The following is a 20207-nucleotide window of genomic DNA, read 5'->3' as shown; positions in this document are numbered from 1 at the left end:
ATCTACATCGTCCAGCAGACACACAACAAAGAGATAGCAGCTCCCTCCCACTTTGATGCAGCAGGACTTTGACATGTTCACTTCATCATGATGGGAAATGCAGCCTTTATCTCCAGTCTTCCGCATCTCTCTGTGGCCTCATTGGGTGGAAACTGCACTTGGCATTACAGTCAAACTGACAGCTTATTTCTTCACATTTCAATGCACTTCAGACACATGTTCATTCCAAAAACGCCCACTGAAAAGTATCAATTAAGTTTTAGTTGACACATTTTCCATAATTTCTCTCATCTATTGATTGGATAACTAATTGTTTTGTTTTGTTCTGTTGGATTTCTGAAGAATAGTTTTAAATGTCTTCTTTGGCTCTTAACGTCTCTGAGCCTTCAGCCGCCACTCAGCGATCACATTGGACTGCCAGATGAAGTGGATCAAAGTGCTTTGGATAAAACCAGCTTGTCTCCAACAGGGACTTGACAAAACATCCTCTGACATTTACTGACAGTCAGGTCTGTGGTTTAAAAAGTGCAAACACTGGGTGCAACTCTACACTCTCAAATCTCACCCAGACACCCCAGTGCCCCCGAGAGCTTCAGGACCCACAAAGAAATATATATTTTTTCCAAAATAATAATAAACTCTTCCGCTGCAATTGCGCGACTTTTAAGCAATTATAATGTGTTAACTTCACCTTAATAGTGTGTGCCCTTATACAAGGCACTTAAACCTGAGATCTATTTCAGGGAGACTAGCCCCTGCAATTGGTATAGTAAGTCACTTTGAATAAAAGTGTCAGCTCAATGCATAAATATTAAATAATATTGAGTAAATCAGATTCTCAGCAATTAATGCAAACCCTTCTAAGTTAAGCATTCTAATTTAAAGATGCACCATGCAACACATTTAGTATAATGTCAGACACACAGGTTCCAACTAACCTCTTGAAAGACTGAAACAGTTTTTGATTTCTTTTCACAGAGTGAGTGTGAGCCTATGATTGTGGAGTTTATCGACCAAAGTCCAGTGCCTGCTTGTGCACAGAACATCACATCTCTTACTCTATCTTTCATGTGCTGCTTGCTTCCAGGCACAAATGGCCAATCTGCTTTTTGGAGTAAACTTCAAGGGGCACAAATGTCAAGGGATGCAAAACAAACAAATGTCTCTTTTTTCCCATGCCCGTGTCTGCAGTCCTGTGTGGACTCACTGATAAACAAATCCCCCCTTTAGGTCAGGGAATTACCTGGAATGACCTCTGACTATCTGCCTGGCACATTAGTTGCACTTCGGAAGCTGGGTAGCTCAGTGGCTAATGTTTGTGCAGGTCTTGGCAGTAGACATGACTAATGAAATGGAGGATTGAAATTAAGTAGTTTTATCAAATTGTAGTATTTATTTACTTTGTGCCTGCAGAGTGGCACTATTTTATATACATATATAGTGCATGTTGTGTAAATTGATCATTTGATGAAGTCAGTTACATTGTATTGAACTATAGTCATACTGTACAGCCCCTGTTAACATATCAGCAAGCCATTACCTTACATTATTGCTATGTTAGTTTGAATAGAAACAGTATCAATGGAATTGAACATCTGATTAAGAATGGAATGTATGGCCTTATTTGTCATGTAAAAAAAGTACGGTTACACTTTTCTTGACAGTATTGACATAAGAGTGACATGACACTGTCATGAACGTGTCATAAACAAGTCATAAACGTTTATGAAAACGCTTCTGTCATCAAGTGTCATTCGGTTTTTGTCATAACAAGTTAGGGTTAGGATTAGGGTCATGTGTCATGACAGTGTCATATCACTCATATGTCGATACTGTCAAGTAAAGTGTTACCCAAAGTACTTAGGATAATATTACCCTTATAAGAGCAGGATGAGAAGTAAATTGTCATGGGAACACGCACTGACTAATCATGGTCACTATTTGTATATCTCAGTAAAAACACTTGTTTAGTGTGAATGGTGCTGGTTTCACATTACTCTGTAATTACATCACACCGACAGCCAAACTATAGACATCTAATTACGCTATACTGATGATATTCTTTGGTTCCTGGTCTTTATTAGTATATACAATAAACATGGATTTGGTAGTAATGCTATCATTCCTTACATATTTCTCATGTAGAACCACAAAGCCTCAGCATATGCACATGTATAATTATGTAGATTTGAATCATTTATTTTATTTGAAAAGAAACAGACCAAATAATGCATCAACTTTGTGTAAGAGTATAAAGTGTTTTAGGGGTACATTCAGTTGACGTTCATTTCAAATGAAGAAAGAATGTAATTTGGCACTTAGAAAACCACCACAAGGAATTTAGATTTATTTGAATAAAGAACAAAATTTACAAAGCCATTCAAACAGTCTTTTTCATATATTTTAATATTTTTGAACTTAACTTCCAAAAAATTAAGAATATTCAAAATACACTTTTACTCACCCCCACCCCCCTTCTCCTTATTTACATATAGACAGGTAAAATCTCTTCCCTCAGCTCTATATTTGAAACAGTGATTTAAAAAAGAAAATCTGATATAATCTTCTGTTTATGTCTTTAACGTCTGTCTTTTGTCTTTTGATCTAGTTTTTTTCTTTTTTTGAGAAAACCTCCAGCCATCAGTTCCAGCCTCAACCAAAGCTTGTTTCTTTATTTCTTTTTTTCCAGAGTCTCTGACAGGACAAAGGTCAAAGTTCAGGGTTTCTGAGAGTGTCCGTTTGGTGGCCGCTCGCAGCTCAGATGGAGGTGCCATGGCTGGGGTCAGTGGTTTCTGGGATGGGTCCTCCGGGCACTGACTGGTAGGGCAGGGGCATGGGCGTCTTCACGGGGCTCTGGCGGAACAGGCCGCCGTTGGGTGCCCGGTGCTTGCAGCGGATGGATGGGGGGAGAGTGGAACTGCTGAGGGGGAGGGGGACCGTCCGGCCAGGCACTCTGCCGGCCCCAGGTCCCTCGTGCAGGAAGGTGCTCACAGACAGTCTCCCTCCCGGGTAGTCCCGCACAGCCTCCAGGGGGCTCTGACTGGGCGGCACGCTGCCGATGTCCAGGGCAGAGATCTCCATAGACTGGCCCGGGAGCTGCTTGTGAGCCAGGTCCTCGTCCATGAGGCTGCTTAAACGCTGGTGCACCTGTTCCAGGTTCATCTCTTTGTCCTGCGAGAGGGGGGAAACACATGGAGAGTGAGGTGGAGAGGGGGTGGGACAGAGATGACAAGGAACATGGTAGAGGCAGATGCTCATAGAAGAATGAAGGAACAGGATGAATCAAAATGAAGACAACAATACAAACAAGGAAAGAAAGAAAGAATGAATGAATGCAAAAAAGAAAGAAAGGAAGAAAGGAAGAAGTAACAAAGGGATAAAATGGCATGCAGATAGAGAGGGAATGTGTGGGAGAGGTTGGACAAAGAGCAAAACGACAGAAAGGGAGTCAATGCCATTCCTCTATAAAAAATATAGTCATGCAATCAAATCCTATTCTGACTTTTTCCTGCTTGACCTGGCTGGAGGCCCTGAGGGTTTCCTACATCAAACTACTACCTACAGTTGGAGTGTTAATATACCCATTCATTTTTTATCATTTTAACCTTTGGAATAATTGCTGTCCTCACATTCTACCACTCTTGATAAAATGGATTTCGGAACGACCCATAGTAAAACTAAGTCTCACTGTCTCCCATTGAGTTTAATGACAAAAGGCACACAGAACAAAACACAGAAAAAACATGGTGAGCGCTTGACTGCACACAAACAAAGAGAAAATAAAAGTAAAGTGAAAAACCACAACACAAACACAAACAAACACAAAACATAAATTGAATCTAAGGTGTGCGAGTCAACAGTGCAATGCCTCCAATGAAAAATGAGAACGCATTTTTACATTCAGTGCGGCACGCAGCTCTGAAATGGCCTCCATGCTCCACTGGTGCTATGGTTCCAGACTGAAGGGGTGATTTACATTAGCGCGCCCCACCGCAGGAGGGAAACGCTCGGTCAAGGTGTTTCTCTCAGCGCATGGGTCACCTAAAGGACTGACCGGCTTATGATCAAAGCAGAAACTCAGTCGACATGACAGCCCTTTAAAAGTGAGCCCTTTTTTTTTTTTACAAAACAATCTCTCACACACGCCCGTATACATGCGCACTGACACAAAGAAAGCAAAAGAAAGCAGGTGCAAACTACGGTCAATCACGTATACGTGCACACATACACCCATATACCCACTCTCCCATCCTTGTGCTACTACACTGACTGCACAAAGCAACATTAGAGTCCACTTTCCCAAAAACCCTGTTGCACTCAATTCCATACTCGGCCCACCCCAACCACCTCGCCAACTCCCTGCCGTCTGTTCCCGGCTCTCTGCGAGACGTCAGAATCACTGGGTTGAAACGTGTCTGCTGGCGTGGGGTTCTGACTCCGTGCCTGCCACAGTTGAGGCAAGTTGGCTGACACAGGATCTCGACTCCGAGCATCTCGTTCCACCTCATCCAACAGATGCTCAATTGGATTGAGCCCCGGTGCCTGAGCAGGTTTGCCACCACCGCCGCCACCTACTGTACCCTCATGTCGGCGATTAAAAAATAAATTAAAAAATCAATTGGCCAAAATCAATTGGAGGATGGATACGCCCCACTGTGACAAGAGGCAGGTATGAAAGCGATGATGCTACGCTAACTTGCAACATCAAACGGTGCCCTGAGAGTCATCGGAAAACAACGAAACAAAACAAACACACACACACACACACACACACCTCACATGCTATACAAAAACTTCCATCAGGGACAAAAAGAGAACGAAATGTGGCAATGCAGCCACAGACAGGCTGCCATGTTGCCAAATTCAACACAATAATATAATTCTCTCTGTATGTTTTTGAGAAAGTGTTTTGCTTAGCTGTGAGCTAATGCAGGTAGTCTGCTGATGCCAAATATTGTTTGGTGACAATCAAAATATGCATGTGAGTGAGTGAGTATGTTCTTCTGGCTCTCTCTATTTGTGTGTATGTGTGTGTGTGTGTGTGTGTGTGCAAGATATTAGCAATTGTTTTTTTGCAGTTATATCTTTCACTAGGTTGTGCTACACCACAGATTAGTGGGTATGGGCTGGGTTTATGCGGTCAGCCCATAGCCACTAGAAACCAACATAGCAGGAAAAAACTGTCATCTTGGGTGCTCGAATTGTCAACCAAAAATTGCTGAAAAAAAAAAAAAAAACAATTGGAAAAACCTAGTGCTATGGTGGTCTAATTCTGCTTCTGGTTCACTCAAACTGAACTCACAATTATGTCTACTACTGAAAAATCAACCACCCTCTTTGGATCATAATTTGTTTCTAATTAAACATTCTTATTGTGTTGTCAAACACACTGAAGAAACAATTAGCCCTATCATGTATAATGCTGAGCAAAATATGTTTTCCGGTTGGTTTGTATTCTAGAACATTCTCTGTAAAAACATCAATAAAGAACAATTATTCCATTTAGCTAACGTTATTTAGCTGTCTGTCTGTCTTTTTGTTTCTTTGCTGCTCTCCTTTGTCATAACTCAGAGGTGAAAATGGGTAATGGCAGTTTACCAATATAAAGATTATGGAGTGTGATGGTGAATGGCACATAAAATACCACCCACAAACAAGCCTGCCTTCTCTAACCCCCTTTAACCCTCTCCCTTTCATACAAACTCACCATCTTGTTGCTCTCTCTCTCTCTCTCTCACACACACACTCTTTCTCTCTCTCTGTCTCTCTCTCACGCGCGCGCGCACACACACACACACACACACACACACACACACACACACACACACACACACACACACACACACACACACACACACACACACACACATACACACACACACACACAAAATAACTCTATCTCTGCCTCTTTCTCATACGCTCACACATACACACTCTTTCTCCCTTTTTCTTTTTGCATGTAAACACACACACACACACACACACACACACACTCTCTCTCTCTTTTTATGCATTATAATATTCAAAAAGTTAATATTTCAGCAGGTCTTTCCTGACCTGTGTCAATAGCCTCAGATTCCTCCCAGCCTCTCTCTCTCTCTGTCCAAATGTCCCTCCTCCCTTCCGATGCAGCACTTGTAATATCATTATATGTCAATGGACCAGACACCACGTCCATTTGGTAATCCTTAGTTACCTGCACAAGACCACAGACAACGGTAAACATTCAAGGGTACGGCTTCCCTGTCCGTTCATTGACATATAATTGCAATAAGATGTCTGTGCGTCACTTGGCGGAAAGGGCATGATAGACACAGAAGAAGACAAACAGGTGTGTGTGTGTGTGTGTGTGCGTTGTTTTCATTGGTGGCTCTTATTGCTTCCTGGGTCAGCAGGTGTAAAAGGGTCACATGTAGGTCAATGCAATGCCCCCTTTTGCTGTGTAAAATACCCCCCCCATCCTAAATAGCACCTAGGAAATATTTGTGGTGACCACATTATGTTTTCATGTGGTCACTCTTCCCCGAGCCAACCTTCAAAACTCATTTGTAAGACATCATTTTAATCAATAACTTCAATCTGTGGCACTTATCGCCTCATGTTTACACCTGTGGTTGTGTGACCACAACTGTCATTGTGTTTTGTATGCCTGTGGACTACCTTGTATGACCATACACTTTCTATGAACCTACTGAATTTCCTCTCTGAGAACAAATCAATATCATTTTCCTATCTGTGCCTTGTCCTTGTGGTGAGTTTATGAGGGGAACAAAGTCAGAGAGGATGTCACTGGCATGGCAGGGCCTTTGGTGGGTCAGGACGGGGGGAGGGGGGAGAGACATGCAGGCCATTGCACACACTTCAGTTCAGGGATCCACGTCAAGACTCTCGCTCTTCTGGGCTCATGCGAAGGAGAGGGGAGAGTTTCTCATAAGTAGTGAGGCTCAACACTCAACATGCTAAAATACTCCAGAATGCTTAGAGGGGTGAGATAGAGAGAGTGTTTGCTATCTATTGGGAGATAAACAATGAACAAAGACAACAACTCCAATTCAAGCTTTAGTTTTGTGTATCAGTTCATGTTGGGAAGGGGACTGTTATATGTTGTGACAGATACTTGACATGTTTGTCCCTAAAGTAATCAACCAGAAAATTATTTGTCCCTAATCAATAAAAGTATTGTAAAACAAACGTGAAATCAATGTAGTAAAACAAAACAAGGAAACAGAGAGGTTAAAAAGGATAATAATTGTTATTGATTGTCACACCTATAACTGTGTGTATTGGAGCTCTACTAAATCAGGGCTCACGTCTGTGGCGTCTGGATCCATAAAGTAGAGTGTGGCAGTGGCGCCGCAGTCGTGCCAGGGCGCGGGCCTGGGCTTGTCTGCGGCCACGCCGCTCGCGGTCACCTCTTTGGGCTGAGCCCGCCGGCACCGCTGGCTGTTCCACCAGGTCTCCAGGGCGGCCACCAGGCAGGCCAGCAGCAGCCCCGCCGCCAGGATGCAGAAGACGCCGGCGAAGCTGTGCAGCCGCAGGGCGCGGCCCTCGGGCTGTGCGTCCGACTGGCTGTCCAGGTCACACCGGCCCTTGCGGGGCCACCACTTCTGCTTGAGAATGTCCAGCTCGCCTTTCTCCTGCAGCTCCAGGATCCTGAGACAGCGAGGAGAGGGAGAGGGGTATGGGGTGGGGTCACAGGAAAAAAGAGTCCAAAGTCATCCATCTCCCAGGGTGGAGGGATTACATCAACTTGACTGGTGAAACTAGTGCAATAGCAATGGTAGCGGCCTATGACTGTAAAGCTGCAGAATAATGTCTGTCATAATCATACGGTCTGTTACATTCAGCTCCATCTTTTAATCAAACTACAGCACATAAATAAGGACATGCTCTAGATTGCATAGCTTTGCACTCTAATTCTTGACAGTGACAATCAGTGACAATCATGATGATCAAGATACTTTGCACATTCTATGTACAGTACACTCTAAATTTGATCTTGTTATATTGTTTTCCAACTTGAGAATGAGATTATTATCTGTAAGAAAACACTCATTTGCCCACATCAAAAAAATGACAACAATATCCCTCACACAACTATTGACAAGGCAGTAGACAATAGACACAAACATCTTACAAAAGATTTTTAATAGCACTTTTTGTGCTATATTAATCTTGGAGAAAGGGCCTTCATTACAGTACGTCTTGCATCAGAAAGCATTTTGTAACCAGACATTTCATAACACTAGAGCATACTTCATCCAATTAGAGAAAAAAAGAAAGAAACATCCTCTCTAACTCCAATTGAAATGAGAACTTCAAGATGAATGAAAGTGCTTGCCACATTATCGCAATAGTGCAAAATGTACAAATACATCACTTTCATTGCTGACAGAATTCTTTCCACATAGATTTTCTCATTACTGCATAGAGGAGGAAACACTATGAAATACTGCAGGTTAGTGCAAAAAGTCAAAAAGCCAATGTGAAAAGCCGTAGGGCCTTGGGAAGGCTTGGGAAGAGAGTGATAATGGGAGAGGAAGAGAGACTCACTTCTGAGAGAAGAGGTCTCTGTACGGACTGCCGTGTTGCAGAGCCAGGCCGTAGCCTTTGCTAGAGATGCTGTTCCCCCTTACGGTGAAGCTGCAGTCGCTGTCTGTAAGGGCAGCATACTCCACCACTGCCATGTCCCACAGGAAGGCATAGGGTTGAGTCTTGGCCTGTGGAAATGCATACGTCCACACACACACACACACACACACACACACACACACACACACACACACACACACACACACACACACACAAAACAAACATTTGGAATACTGACACAAAAGTAAAAATTGTAAGGCTAGCCAGTGCATTCTCCATGACTTGGGCTCAGGTCTGACTTATTTGGTATTTCTGAGAAAAAATCAAATTAATTGCAGTGCAGTTACATCACTGCAGAATTGCATGATGCAATATGACAACGGTTATATAAGAACAAGAGCATTTTGAAGAAATACATCAATAAACATATTCTTTTGTGGTTGTTTGAGGTCAGGTAGAGAAGCCTTTGTGGAGTGGTAATATTGCAGCCTGTATGAGGGACTGACTCCTCATACAAAGAGGGCACTGGCTTTGTACATCCTCTGAGGTATCTGAAATGACTTTCCTGTCAAGTGTTATTTTCACCCTTTCAGCAATGGATCAAGCAGCAGGATTGTGTGTATATATATATATATACACACATACATAAAGAACACACACACAAAAACAGCCTCTGTTCCCTGGCTCTTTTGAACTGCACTGAAAGGAAGGTAACAAAGCTGTTGTCTTCCTTTGAATATTCCTATCTCGCCAACTGAGTTGCGTTAACATTGCCACTCAAGCGATTTCTCTCCAAGTAACACAAGTACACTGAATCACAAACATTCCCTATGTCATGCGGTAGCAGTGGGCCGTGGACGTTTCAAAACCATATGGCTGAGCCTACTCAGCTGTAAGTCAGTAAGTAAATGCACTGATTATTATGAGCAATAATATACAGAGCAAACAGATATACAGAAAAACTTCAAATAATAGCTCATCTTTATTTTCCAAAATTGCCAAACTGCAACGGCTTGTATTTGAGACAGGCATATGAGATAGGCGTTTAATTCCTTTCACACAAAACTTCTCCTCTACAACAATATATCAATATATCAACAGAATATTAATAGGCTCTATGGACTTTAGGGTCTATGGACTTTAAAACTTTTGCTAGCCTTTTTTCTTTTTAAAGTTGAGGATACTAATATGAGTTACATGAAAGTTAATTTCAGCAGATTGGCCAATTAAAAGAAATAATATAAAGACATACTGTAAGAATATTTTTGTGAAATATGTTCAAGGTTAAGTAAATTTCAACAATCTAAAAAACGACCTTTCAAAAGTCTATTATATGTAATGTACCCTATTGCTTGCTAATAAAATGCACTCCAATTTTAATGAATGTTAAATGGATGTGTTATGGTACAGAATTTAGGCAGAAGGGAGGGGGCTACACACTCTATTAAAACCTCATTATATTGCCCATGGTTGAAATGGTCTCAGTGAAATACATAAGAATTTGTTCCAGAATACTGGAATACCAGCTCCCTTGGACTTTTTTCCTGTTGAGCATGGATTATTGGCACCCCTGTAGGGGTGCCAATAATCCATGCTCAACAGGAAAATCTCCGGTAGGTCATTGGGTTGGGTGTTTTTTAGTCGGCCATCTTTATGTCAAATGTGTGCAGTAGAAACACAGTGATTAAAGGCATTAAAGGCTCATTAAAGGCTTAGTTTGTTTACCCTCAGGATGCCCTCTGCAGGGTCAGCCACTGAGTTGTCCTGTCCTTGGTTCTTGTTGATAGTCCTCCAGAGTTCAGAGAAGGTGCTGTCCTGCTCTAGTGGGTTGGTGCCCTTGACCCGGAAGTGCTCGAACACCGCGGAGTCCCTCACTGTGCCGTATGACAGGTCCATTTGCTTGGACAGGTCCTGAAAAGTTCTGCAGACAGAGAGAGGCGGACAGCACTGTGAAAATACTGTATTTTCAACAGAATCAAATGTTTAGTGCTGCAAAATCAGCACAATTGCATTCAGATGCTCTTATTCAAAATCACTTTAGTGTTTTTTGAGCAATACAGTATCTGTACTTCACAAGATCCTTGTTGCTGTAGAAACATCAGCTCTGGCCCCGGCCGTGGCGCGACTGGCTGGGGCACCTGCACCGTACACCGGCGACCCGGGTGCGATTCCCGCCCCGTGGTCCTTTCCGGATCCCACCCTGACTCTCTCTCCCACTCACTTCCTGTCATTCTCCACTATCCTATCTCATTAAAAAAGGCATATATAAAAAACATCAGCTCTAATGACTTCTGACTGAATGTAATGAAGCGAAATGCACAACAAATTTAAACTAATTAGCCTCAAACGTCACTAGAAAAAGTATGTTCACCAGTGTAACACAATTACACCACACAAACAAGATTTGTTAGCACCTAACACTAAAGACTATTCAGCAAACTTATCAACAATGGGATATTACTTGTCACACCTTGTGTCTGCTGCAAATGAATGTATGACAACAGCTAGTACACCATTGATTGTCTGCTACCTTGAAGAGCAGTCAATTGACACAAAAGAAGAGAACAACTGTAACACCCACTGTTTCAGTGTTTTACTTAGATGTGTGAAGCAGGAAATACTCTAATGCTATTCACTGCTACAGAGCTGAAACCCTGATTTGTTTCAATGGACTACATCACATATATCTGCCAGTAAGGGATTTAGAAAAATATCCCTCTAACATAACAATTAAATCTCTTTGTAGACATATACACTGTTATACACTGTGTATACCAGCTCAGCTTAGGTTTATACCTAATCATTTACATCCTATTGATTAGGCCAACAACTGCAGACCCAGATAAGAAAAAGAAAATGTTATTTCATAAAACATAACTACAAGTGCTTGTCCTTCACCTCACTTTACCACTTTGCTAATCCATCTGAGGTCATAGACCAGGGCAGTGGGAGATTTCTTTTCCTTTGCATTGTATTGATCAGGTGGAAGTGCCCTTAATGAAAAATCTACGTATACCATTTGTCATTGCGCAAATGACCTTTCCGCTATGACCCGTTTATACTGACCTTCTGCCACTAACGATAGTGTCAGCACCAGAGAAAGGCTCACCAGTTTGAAACATTATTCACCAGCTGCAAAATGGGAACTCTTACCCTGAACTCTGTGAGGTTTGTCTGAGACTTCATCCATAACACACCATCTGCAGGCCTAACAACTTTAGTCATTCTGTCACTTAAGGTAAATGTTAGACGTTAAGAAATAATTATGCAGATTCCCACTAGCCTAACTGCAACCCCCACCCTCAGCACAAACTGCATATTTTCATTCTTTTATTTATTTATTCTTTGCAGCTGACTGAACTTTCTTTCGTGATTCGTAAAGACCTGGGTTCCTCAATCTGTATTCCCTATCAGCTCTTTTAATTACACTGTGTCCAATTATGTTAAAATTCCATGAATCAAATCACACATCTCCAGATAATAAAATCTGGACAATTAATCAATTTAATTAACTCTGTATATTGTGTTTGCCTGTTTAAAACAACTGCTGGGATGGTTTATGCCCACCATCACCCTCTTGACAGCTCGATTTATGATGGTGGGTTCTCACACTCAAGGCCCATTGAGTTCAGAGTTAAAAATGAGTTAAGCTGCTTGCTCACAATCGCCTTACGAGCGATAGTTGGAGCTGAAGCAGTGTGTAATTTACACTGAGATGTCCATGGTGCAGTCACCTCTGAAGTCTTTTAGCAGCCCAAGACACACTCAAATTGAGATCATTACTTGTGAGTCAACAATAACGTCATACATTCCACTTCAGAGCATTTCCTGCCATGGACTATGGCAACTCAATATATTATATCATTGTTTCATCTAGCATTTGTGACAAATGAGAAGAATAAACTTCACAAAAAGGGCATGATTGTTTGATAAGAGAGGCTGTAGAGACTATTTAAATGCTGGTGCAGATCATCTGTACATAAAAGCACTAAGGATTTAGAAAGATCGCAAGGACTATCGATTTCCTTATACTTTTGCTTTAATAAAATCCACTCAGTAAAGTTCATTCATCAGGTTAATTGCAATGAGGTTATCAGGTATAAGAGCAATTAAGAAAGCAAGAGAATGATTGGGGCACTCCAATGGATAACCAAAGAGCAGGAAACATTCAATATTGTAGCCGGCAACACATTAAGTATAAGTATATATACTTTTTTGATCCCATGGTGGGAAATTTGGTCTCTGCTTTTAACCCAATCGGTGAATTAGTGAAACACAAACAGCACACAGTGAACACACAGTGAGGTGAAGCACACACTAATCCCGATGCAGTGAGCTGCCTGCTACAACGGCGGCGCTCGGGGAGCAGTGAGGGGTTAGGTGCCTTGCTCAAGGGCACTTCAGCCCGGGCCCACTGGTCGGGGCTTGAACCGGCAACCCTCCGGTTACAAGTCCAGAGTGCTAACCAGTGGGCTACTGTTACTTTCTTTTTATAAGCGATAGGTATTAAAAATAAAAACAATGGCACAGAACAATGACTGTGGGACCACAGTACTGAGCAGCATTAACTGGGACTTTGCCTCCATCTTGAAATGAACGCGCTTCCTCTAAACATACATATGTCCCTTTGAGGATCAGCGTCCATCAGCATCAAGCACTCCATTTATATGGTCAGAGTGAAAAGCAATAGATCACGGACAAAATGTGCCATTAGCTGTAATGGTGAGGTGGAAAAACCATTTTGATCTACACAATTTTTGCCCTTCCTCTTGTTCGTTGTTTTCTTTGAGCGAGTTCAGTCTTTATAAAAGAGAGGGGATGTCATTGTGTGGGGCACAGCATTTTCTCAAAAGCCAGGCTGCACATACTGGATGAATGGGGGGAGATGACTCTTTTTCATTCTAGGTGGGCTGAAACGGCAGCACAGAGACAAGCATCAACAAAAACACATGGCTATCAAAGGACTCCTCTTCCTCATCCTATTCAAATCCTTTTAAAAGACATGTGCATTTAGCACAGGGTCATAAGGATTTGAAATTACTCCTGGGGAATTACCTTATGATGGAACATCAGTGATACTGTCCAAACCAGATCATAGTAAAAGACTACAAAATGCATGGACAGAGAAGCAAGTAGAAGATGAGTGCAGTTCTTTCAAAAAATGGAAAAGACGAGACAGACGATAATGGCTGAACAAATAGTTTAGTACTTATCAATGACCAACATTTAGAAAATCTAAAATGACTTTTACTTTTTCATTTGGTGTGTAATGGTGTGTAAAAGTCTTTCCTGGGCCTTTATAGGCTTGAAGAAATATTTTAAATGATATATTTAATTTCAATTACAGAGCTTAATTTGTTTACCCTTTTCAATGTCCTGTCTTATTCTGTTCCTCTAGAGCAGGGGTGTCAAACTCATATTAGTGGGCCGGATTTGTTGGAATGAGACCTCGTGGTGGGCCATCATTGTTATTAGTTATTTGATGTTATTATACGGCTCTTCACAATGCTAGTAGAACGCTCCATTGACTTGAATGGGATTTCCCAACGTTCTACGGTAAAATAAATTCATGTAATTACCGCTGCAAACATATAATTACCGCTGTCAATGGCAACGGGTTTTGTGCTGCTGATCATATCACTCCGCAAGTACTTCCGGTCACTTCTTCCATTGGAACTTCATTCAAAAGTGAAAGCAGACGGTTGATCAGCTGAGTTCTAAAGAATGTTTGATTCAAGTTCAGCGTGTGTTGCGAACTATTTGTTTCTCAGCAAAAGCCACGACGAAACGGTAACAAACTAGATGTACCGCAGAGCGGTACAAAATATGACCGCCGCCCAGTCCAGCACATTTTTTCCACAAAAATAAATCACGCTGAAAGGCCTATATGATTCTAATTGTCTCACTAAATTGCATTATCCACACTCAATTCTCACTGATATCTGCTAGACAACAAGTACCAAAACATGATTAGTTCATAGATTTCACATGTAAAATTCATTTTATACAACCACACCTCCATCTTGCCTGTTCATAATTCTGAGAAATTCTTGAATTGTGTGCATGTTTGCATGTACATGTTTATGTTGTGTGTGTGTGTGTGTGTGTGTGTGTGTGTGTGTGTGCTTGTGTGTGTGCCTGCGTATGTGCCTGTGCATGCAAGCGTACATATGTCTACTGTGTGAGTATGTGTCATACGTATGATTAATGTGAATGTATGTGTGTGTGTGTGTATCTGTTTGTGCACATGTGTGTACATGAAATGGGTTAACATGACCCCTGGAGGCAAACATACGGAAAAAAATGGTCATCCTAGTCCCTACAGTTCTCAAGATATTTACAGAGAACTGTGTCTGCCCTACCCTCCTTTCGGGGGGTCCAGTCCAGTGGGGGGGCTACAGATTAAAACGAAAAACGACGGTTCCATGCTATCCATGTGGGGTTACATGCCCACCAAGTTTTGTGTACCCCGGTCTTTCAGTGTCCCGGGAATCCTTGTTGGTGTACGTCACTAAATGTACACATACATTATTTTATTGTAAGGCCCCCCATGAACGAAAGTACACAAAACTTGGCATGCATATGGAGGGTGTCATAATGATCCTACAGTTTTAATTTCGTGCAGTTTTGACCTTGTCAGCCAGAGATATTGTGATGAAAACACCTAATTTATTGCTTTTTCATTTTTAACTAGGTGGCGCTATACATGAAATAAGTGGTAATGGGATGGGTTGACATGCCCCCTTAAGACCAACATACATAAAAAAGGTGGACCTCCTAGGCCCTACGGTTCTCGAGATATTCACAGAAAACTGTCTCTGGCCACCTACAGGCCAGTTGGTGTATAGTAACATAAATTAATTTATTGTGTGGCCCCCCATGAACGGAATTCCACGAAACTTGGCGTGCATACAGAGGGTGTCATAATGATCCTACACTTCCAATTTCGTGCAGTTTTGACTATGTTAGGTCACAGATACCTGCGATTACAACACCTCATTTTTACTTTTTTGTGTTTAACTAGGTGGCGCTATACATTTAATGAGTGGTTATGGAATGGGTTGACGTGGCCCCTTGAGATCAACATAAAAAAAAAAATGGTCCTCCTAAACCTTACGGTTCTCGAGATATTCACAGAAAACTCTGTCTGCCCTACCCTCCTTTCGGGGGGTGCAGTCAAGCGGGGGGGCTACAGATCAAAACGAAAAACGATGGTTCCATGCTATCCATGTGGGGTTACATGCCCACCAAGTTTCGTGTACCCCGGTCTTTCAGTGTCCCGGGAATCATTGACGGAAATTTGGGCATGCGAAAAAAAAATAAAATAAAAAAATCTGACTAAACCTATATGACCGCCGCTTCGCTGCGCGGCGGTCATAATAAGTGTAAAGAGACATATCGTGGAGTTAATTTTTTCGTTTTGGCAGGTAGCCGTATAATCAGCGGGATAATGTATAGAACGCCGGTCATTATGGGAAAATAAGTCCCTTCAGGGCGAAACAAGACCCCTCCGCTGGCGCGTCGGGGTCCGGTTCACCCTGTCGGGACTTATTTTCCCCATAATGACCGGCGTTCTATACATTGTCCCTTACATATCACTTACAGTATGAGCAGACAAGTACAAATAATGTACTGCTGTCTGCTTTTTCTCTCTTGAAATACCCTACTTCCATGTTAGTTTTTCTGCTTCTTCCTTCCTGAGGATGGTTTGTAGTGCTAGGTTATCAATTTGTTTATTACACATTGTTGAAGACAACTGGATGTGATCTTTTTTTCTAATTTTCCCTTCCTACCTAAAACATCTGGGGGGCCGTATGAAACCTGCTGGTGGGCCTGATCTGGCCCCCGGGCCTTATGTTTGACACCCTTGCTCTAGAGCTTTTACCTATTGGTCTCTTCCTTGACCTAATTGGCTTTTTTCATGCCGGTTGTTCACATATCTGAAGACTTAATGTGAACAAATGTGACTTTTTGGGAGAGAAATAAACAACCATGTCTATGGAAACAAACCCTAAAACTCCTAAAACGTTAACGTTAATTGCTTGAGTCCCTAAATTACTTAGCTCAATCTTCTTTAATCACTTAATAGGCCTACTATTTAGTCTCAACATGAATAGAGAACCAACCATTTTAAGAATAAAAATATAAGAAAATAAAGAAAAATAAGAAAATAAGTATTTTTATAAGAAATAAGTCTTTTGTAATCCTTTATCAAACTTTATGTGAATGTCTGTGTGAACAGTAAAGAAAAATGTCTCTTGTAGCTTGAACTCTTGAAAAGTCCTTTTCTGGTTGTATGCCAGGTGCATTTATTAAATGGACAGCTTTTTTCTCTGAGAAAAGTGCTTCACATTTCACACCCCACATCTACAAACCAATGTCAGAGGCCATTTGGAGCAGTTTGGGGTTGCATATTTTGCTGAAGGACAATTCAACATACAGCCAGGAGGAGACTCTAACCGGCAACCCTCTAACTCCCAGATGGATGCCCTACAGACTGAGGCACTGCGGCTCTGTGTTCTGTGTTTATGTTCCTCCTTTTTAACTCTTCCTCTCTGAATCAGCCTCTCACTTTGCCCAAAAATAGATTGTATCGTGGAGTCCTATTTGTATGGACTCCATATGTTATAACTTGTGATGTGATAGAGATAGATAGATACTTTATTGATCCCCAGGGGAAATTCAAGGTATGGTGTTTCCAATGGTATTTTCACTATCTAAGCAGCCAGCGGACATAGTACATGTGCAGTGAGAGAGATGTGATGTCTTAAGAGAAAATATATACAGGCACCTATGGGTTTAGCCTCCTTGCTAGCATGTCTGCCTCTCCATCCAAGATACTGCAAGCTGGAGACAGGGGCTACTAACCTCTTGCCTTAGGCTGAATCAAGACCATGGACATATTCTTTACCAACCCCACTCTCACTCATACCGTATTGCTTAATTATTATACGGCTCTTCACAATGCAAGTAGAATGCTCGATTGACTTGAATGGGATTTCCAAAAGTTCTAGCGGTCATTATTTCTTGGGAAAGGACCTCTGAAAACAAGAATGACCGCTGTCAATGGCAACGGAGTTTGCGCTTGGAACTTCATTCAAAAGTGAAAGCAGACGGTTGATCAGCTGTGTTCTAAAGAATGTTTGATTCAAGTTCAGCGTGTGTTGCGAACTATTTGTTTCTCAGCAAAAGCCACGACGAAACGGTAACAAATAAGTGTAAAGAGACATACCATGGAGTTTATTTTTTCGTTTTGGCAAGTAGCCGTATAATAAGCAGGATAATGTATAGAACGCCGGTCATTATGGAAAAATAAGTCCCTTCCGCTGGCGCGTCGGGGTCCAGTTCGCCCTGTCGGGACTTATTTTCCCCATAATGACCGGCGTTCTATACATTATCCCTTACATAAACCACTAATAAAATCAATATATACCGTAACTGATATAATTTGTACAATGTTGCTATCTGAATAATAGAGGCTTGAACAAAGCTATTTCTCTATTGTTTTTCTATTGGCACTTTGGGATTAAAAGCTTTTGTCCAGAGCGATGAGGCTGAAATGCAGTGTGCAAAGAGTGAGAGAGTTGTCCTTTAACCTGTTGAGGAGTGAATTATTTCCCCGGTTCCTTCTAGAATTCTACACAAACAATCTATAGTTTCAGTGTTCTTTACAGTATACAGCCTATGGGGAAAATCTCTGAGGGTAATTGTCGCATCATAATACGGAACTCTCGGATTGCGAACATTCTAATCACATATTTGTGACCGTACTCCTCAACAGGTTAAAATCAAGCCAGCTAGCTATCTGCTCTGCTTTGGCTGTCTAGAGTGGATGTGAGAAAAACAAACACTTCTTGAAGATTTAAGGGTTATTATGAATTTAAGTGGCAGCCCATCAACCAAAGACTGCAATCAGGCAAACAAAGGAAGGCTCAGAACAGAAACAACATGAAGCATTCAAGTAGCTTGTTAACAAGCTGCTCCTAACCAAGGTAGAAAAACAGTATGGACTAATACATAATGGAATAAAAGCAGGAATCTTACGGGTCTGCTCATGACCCTGGTTTCATCTCCTGTAATGATCACCCTTGTAAAGGAGTGCCCCATTGTAATGGGCCGGTATCATGCGCTGCCAGGGCCTAACGATCAAAGCGAAGATAACAAACAAGGCTATTAAGCAATAGCAGGTGCAGCTCATGCGGGGCATGTGAATAAGCACAGGCTGTATGGCAGTGTGCGCTAATTAGGCCCTGCTTCACACAAAAGTCAGCACTGGGCCCCACAGGGTTTCAGCTAGCAGCTATGAGCCACACACGTACACACACATACACAAACACACACACACACACACACACACACACACACACACACACACACACACACACACACACACACACACACACACACACGGACATAAGCATGTGTGGACACTATCTGTCATGAATACATGGGCAGGAACAGACACACACACACACAAATACAAAATAGACAGACAGACAAACAGGCACACACACACACACACACACACACATACTATTTCCAAATAATTAGGGTTAATTGTGCTATCACTGATTACTAAAGGACAAAAAAATGATTCCCGTTTGGTTGACTTCATCAGTGTAATTATGCACTTCAATGGGAGCAGTCTTGTGAGAGTGTGAACTAGTGCCAGCACTACATGTATTCTTAGAATAGCTCAAGCTCAATGCTTCAAATTTTTTGGTACATTTAGTTCAACCGTCTTTTACTATGATTGTTATAGTTACCATTCAAAGATCATTGATATTGAACAGTGATTAAACTTTGTTTTACCAAATCTACTTTATAGGTGTCAAGTCAAGTTTGAGCATATTTCAAAAGTTTCTGGCAGCACATAGACTACACTGTACTGTAGCCTGCTGTATTATGGAAAGTCTGTTTGGCCTTGATGTGAACACCCAAAAGGTGCCAGCAAAATCAGGCTTCCATGGGCCAAAGCTTTTGACTAAAACATGATTGCAAAGGGCATGGTGAGCTTGCCTAATGTCAGTACAACTATCTTATGAATGTTTGGAAAGTGTGTGCAACACAGTGATTTCCTAACACTTCTGGCAGCTCCAGTTCCACTTCTGAATGGCCTTCAGAAATACTTAGACTTCTGATTGAATTGCAGGAGTTACATGGTGATGCTATTAGCATCAAGCTGAAAGGCCTGAGTCTCAAGTGACGGTTTGTTGTTTGAAGATCCCTCTGGTGAGTAAAACTAATTGGAAGTTAAAGAAGTGGGCATTTGGACCCTTAAGCTGGTTTAAATGGTAAGGATTGCAGAATATTAATGTTCCTCAAACAAGTGGGGATGACAGAAGATGAAAGTTTCACATGGACAAAAACATATGAGAGAAAGAGAGAGAGACTGGGGAGACCAGGCAGTGTAGGAGGTGTTGAGTATCCTGGGGGATCCGAGGCATCCACCAATGCAGGGAACCTCAAGATGGAAGGTGTGGGGTGGGTGGTGGTGGTGGTGGTGGTCTGTGTGTGTGTGTGTGTGTGTGTGTGTGTGTGTGTGTGTGTGTGTGTGTGTGTGTGTGTGTGTGTGTGTGTGTGTGTGTGTGTGTGTGTGGGGGGGGGGGGGGGTT

The 20207-nt window shown here is 41.9% G+C and overlaps 1 protein-coding gene across 3 annotated transcripts in view; it reads right to left on the bottom strand.

Moving 5' to 3' along the window:
* Positions 1–2757: 2757 nt before the first annotated feature.
* Positions 2758–20207, bottom strand: part of grid1a (glutamate receptor, ionotropic, delta 1a) — a 247144-nt gene continuing 229694 nt past the window's right edge. The window contains exons 13-17 of one of the 3 annotated variants that reach the window (XM_076285086.1): positions 10318–10513; positions 8554–8720; positions 7407–7653; positions 6058–6187; positions 2783–3171 (exon numbers count right to left, since the gene is read on the bottom strand). In XM_076285086.1, the coding sequence (XP_076141201.1) occupies positions 2783–3171; positions 6058–6187; positions 7407–7653; positions 8554–8720; positions 10318–10513 (1129 nt within the window). Of the gene's footprint in view, positions 3172–6057; positions 6197–7406; positions 7654–8553; positions 8721–10317; positions 10514–20207 lie in introns of all 3 variants that reach the window. The other 2 variants (XM_076285085.1, XM_076285087.1) reach the window with 2 other exon arrangements.

The sequence above is a fragment of the Alosa pseudoharengus genome, unplaced genomic scaffold, assembly GCF_046254945.1.
Source record: "Alosa pseudoharengus isolate Yale_2024_CS ecotype anadromous, Long Island Sound unplaced genomic scaffold, YU_APseudo_1.1 YU_APseudo_1.1_scf_15, whole genome shotgun sequence".
NCBI lineage: Eukaryota > Metazoa > Chordata > Actinopteri > Clupeiformes > Clupeidae > Alosa > Alosa pseudoharengus.
Note: the sequence above shows the minus strand (reverse complement) of the source record. Positions and strands in the feature narration are given on the sequence as shown.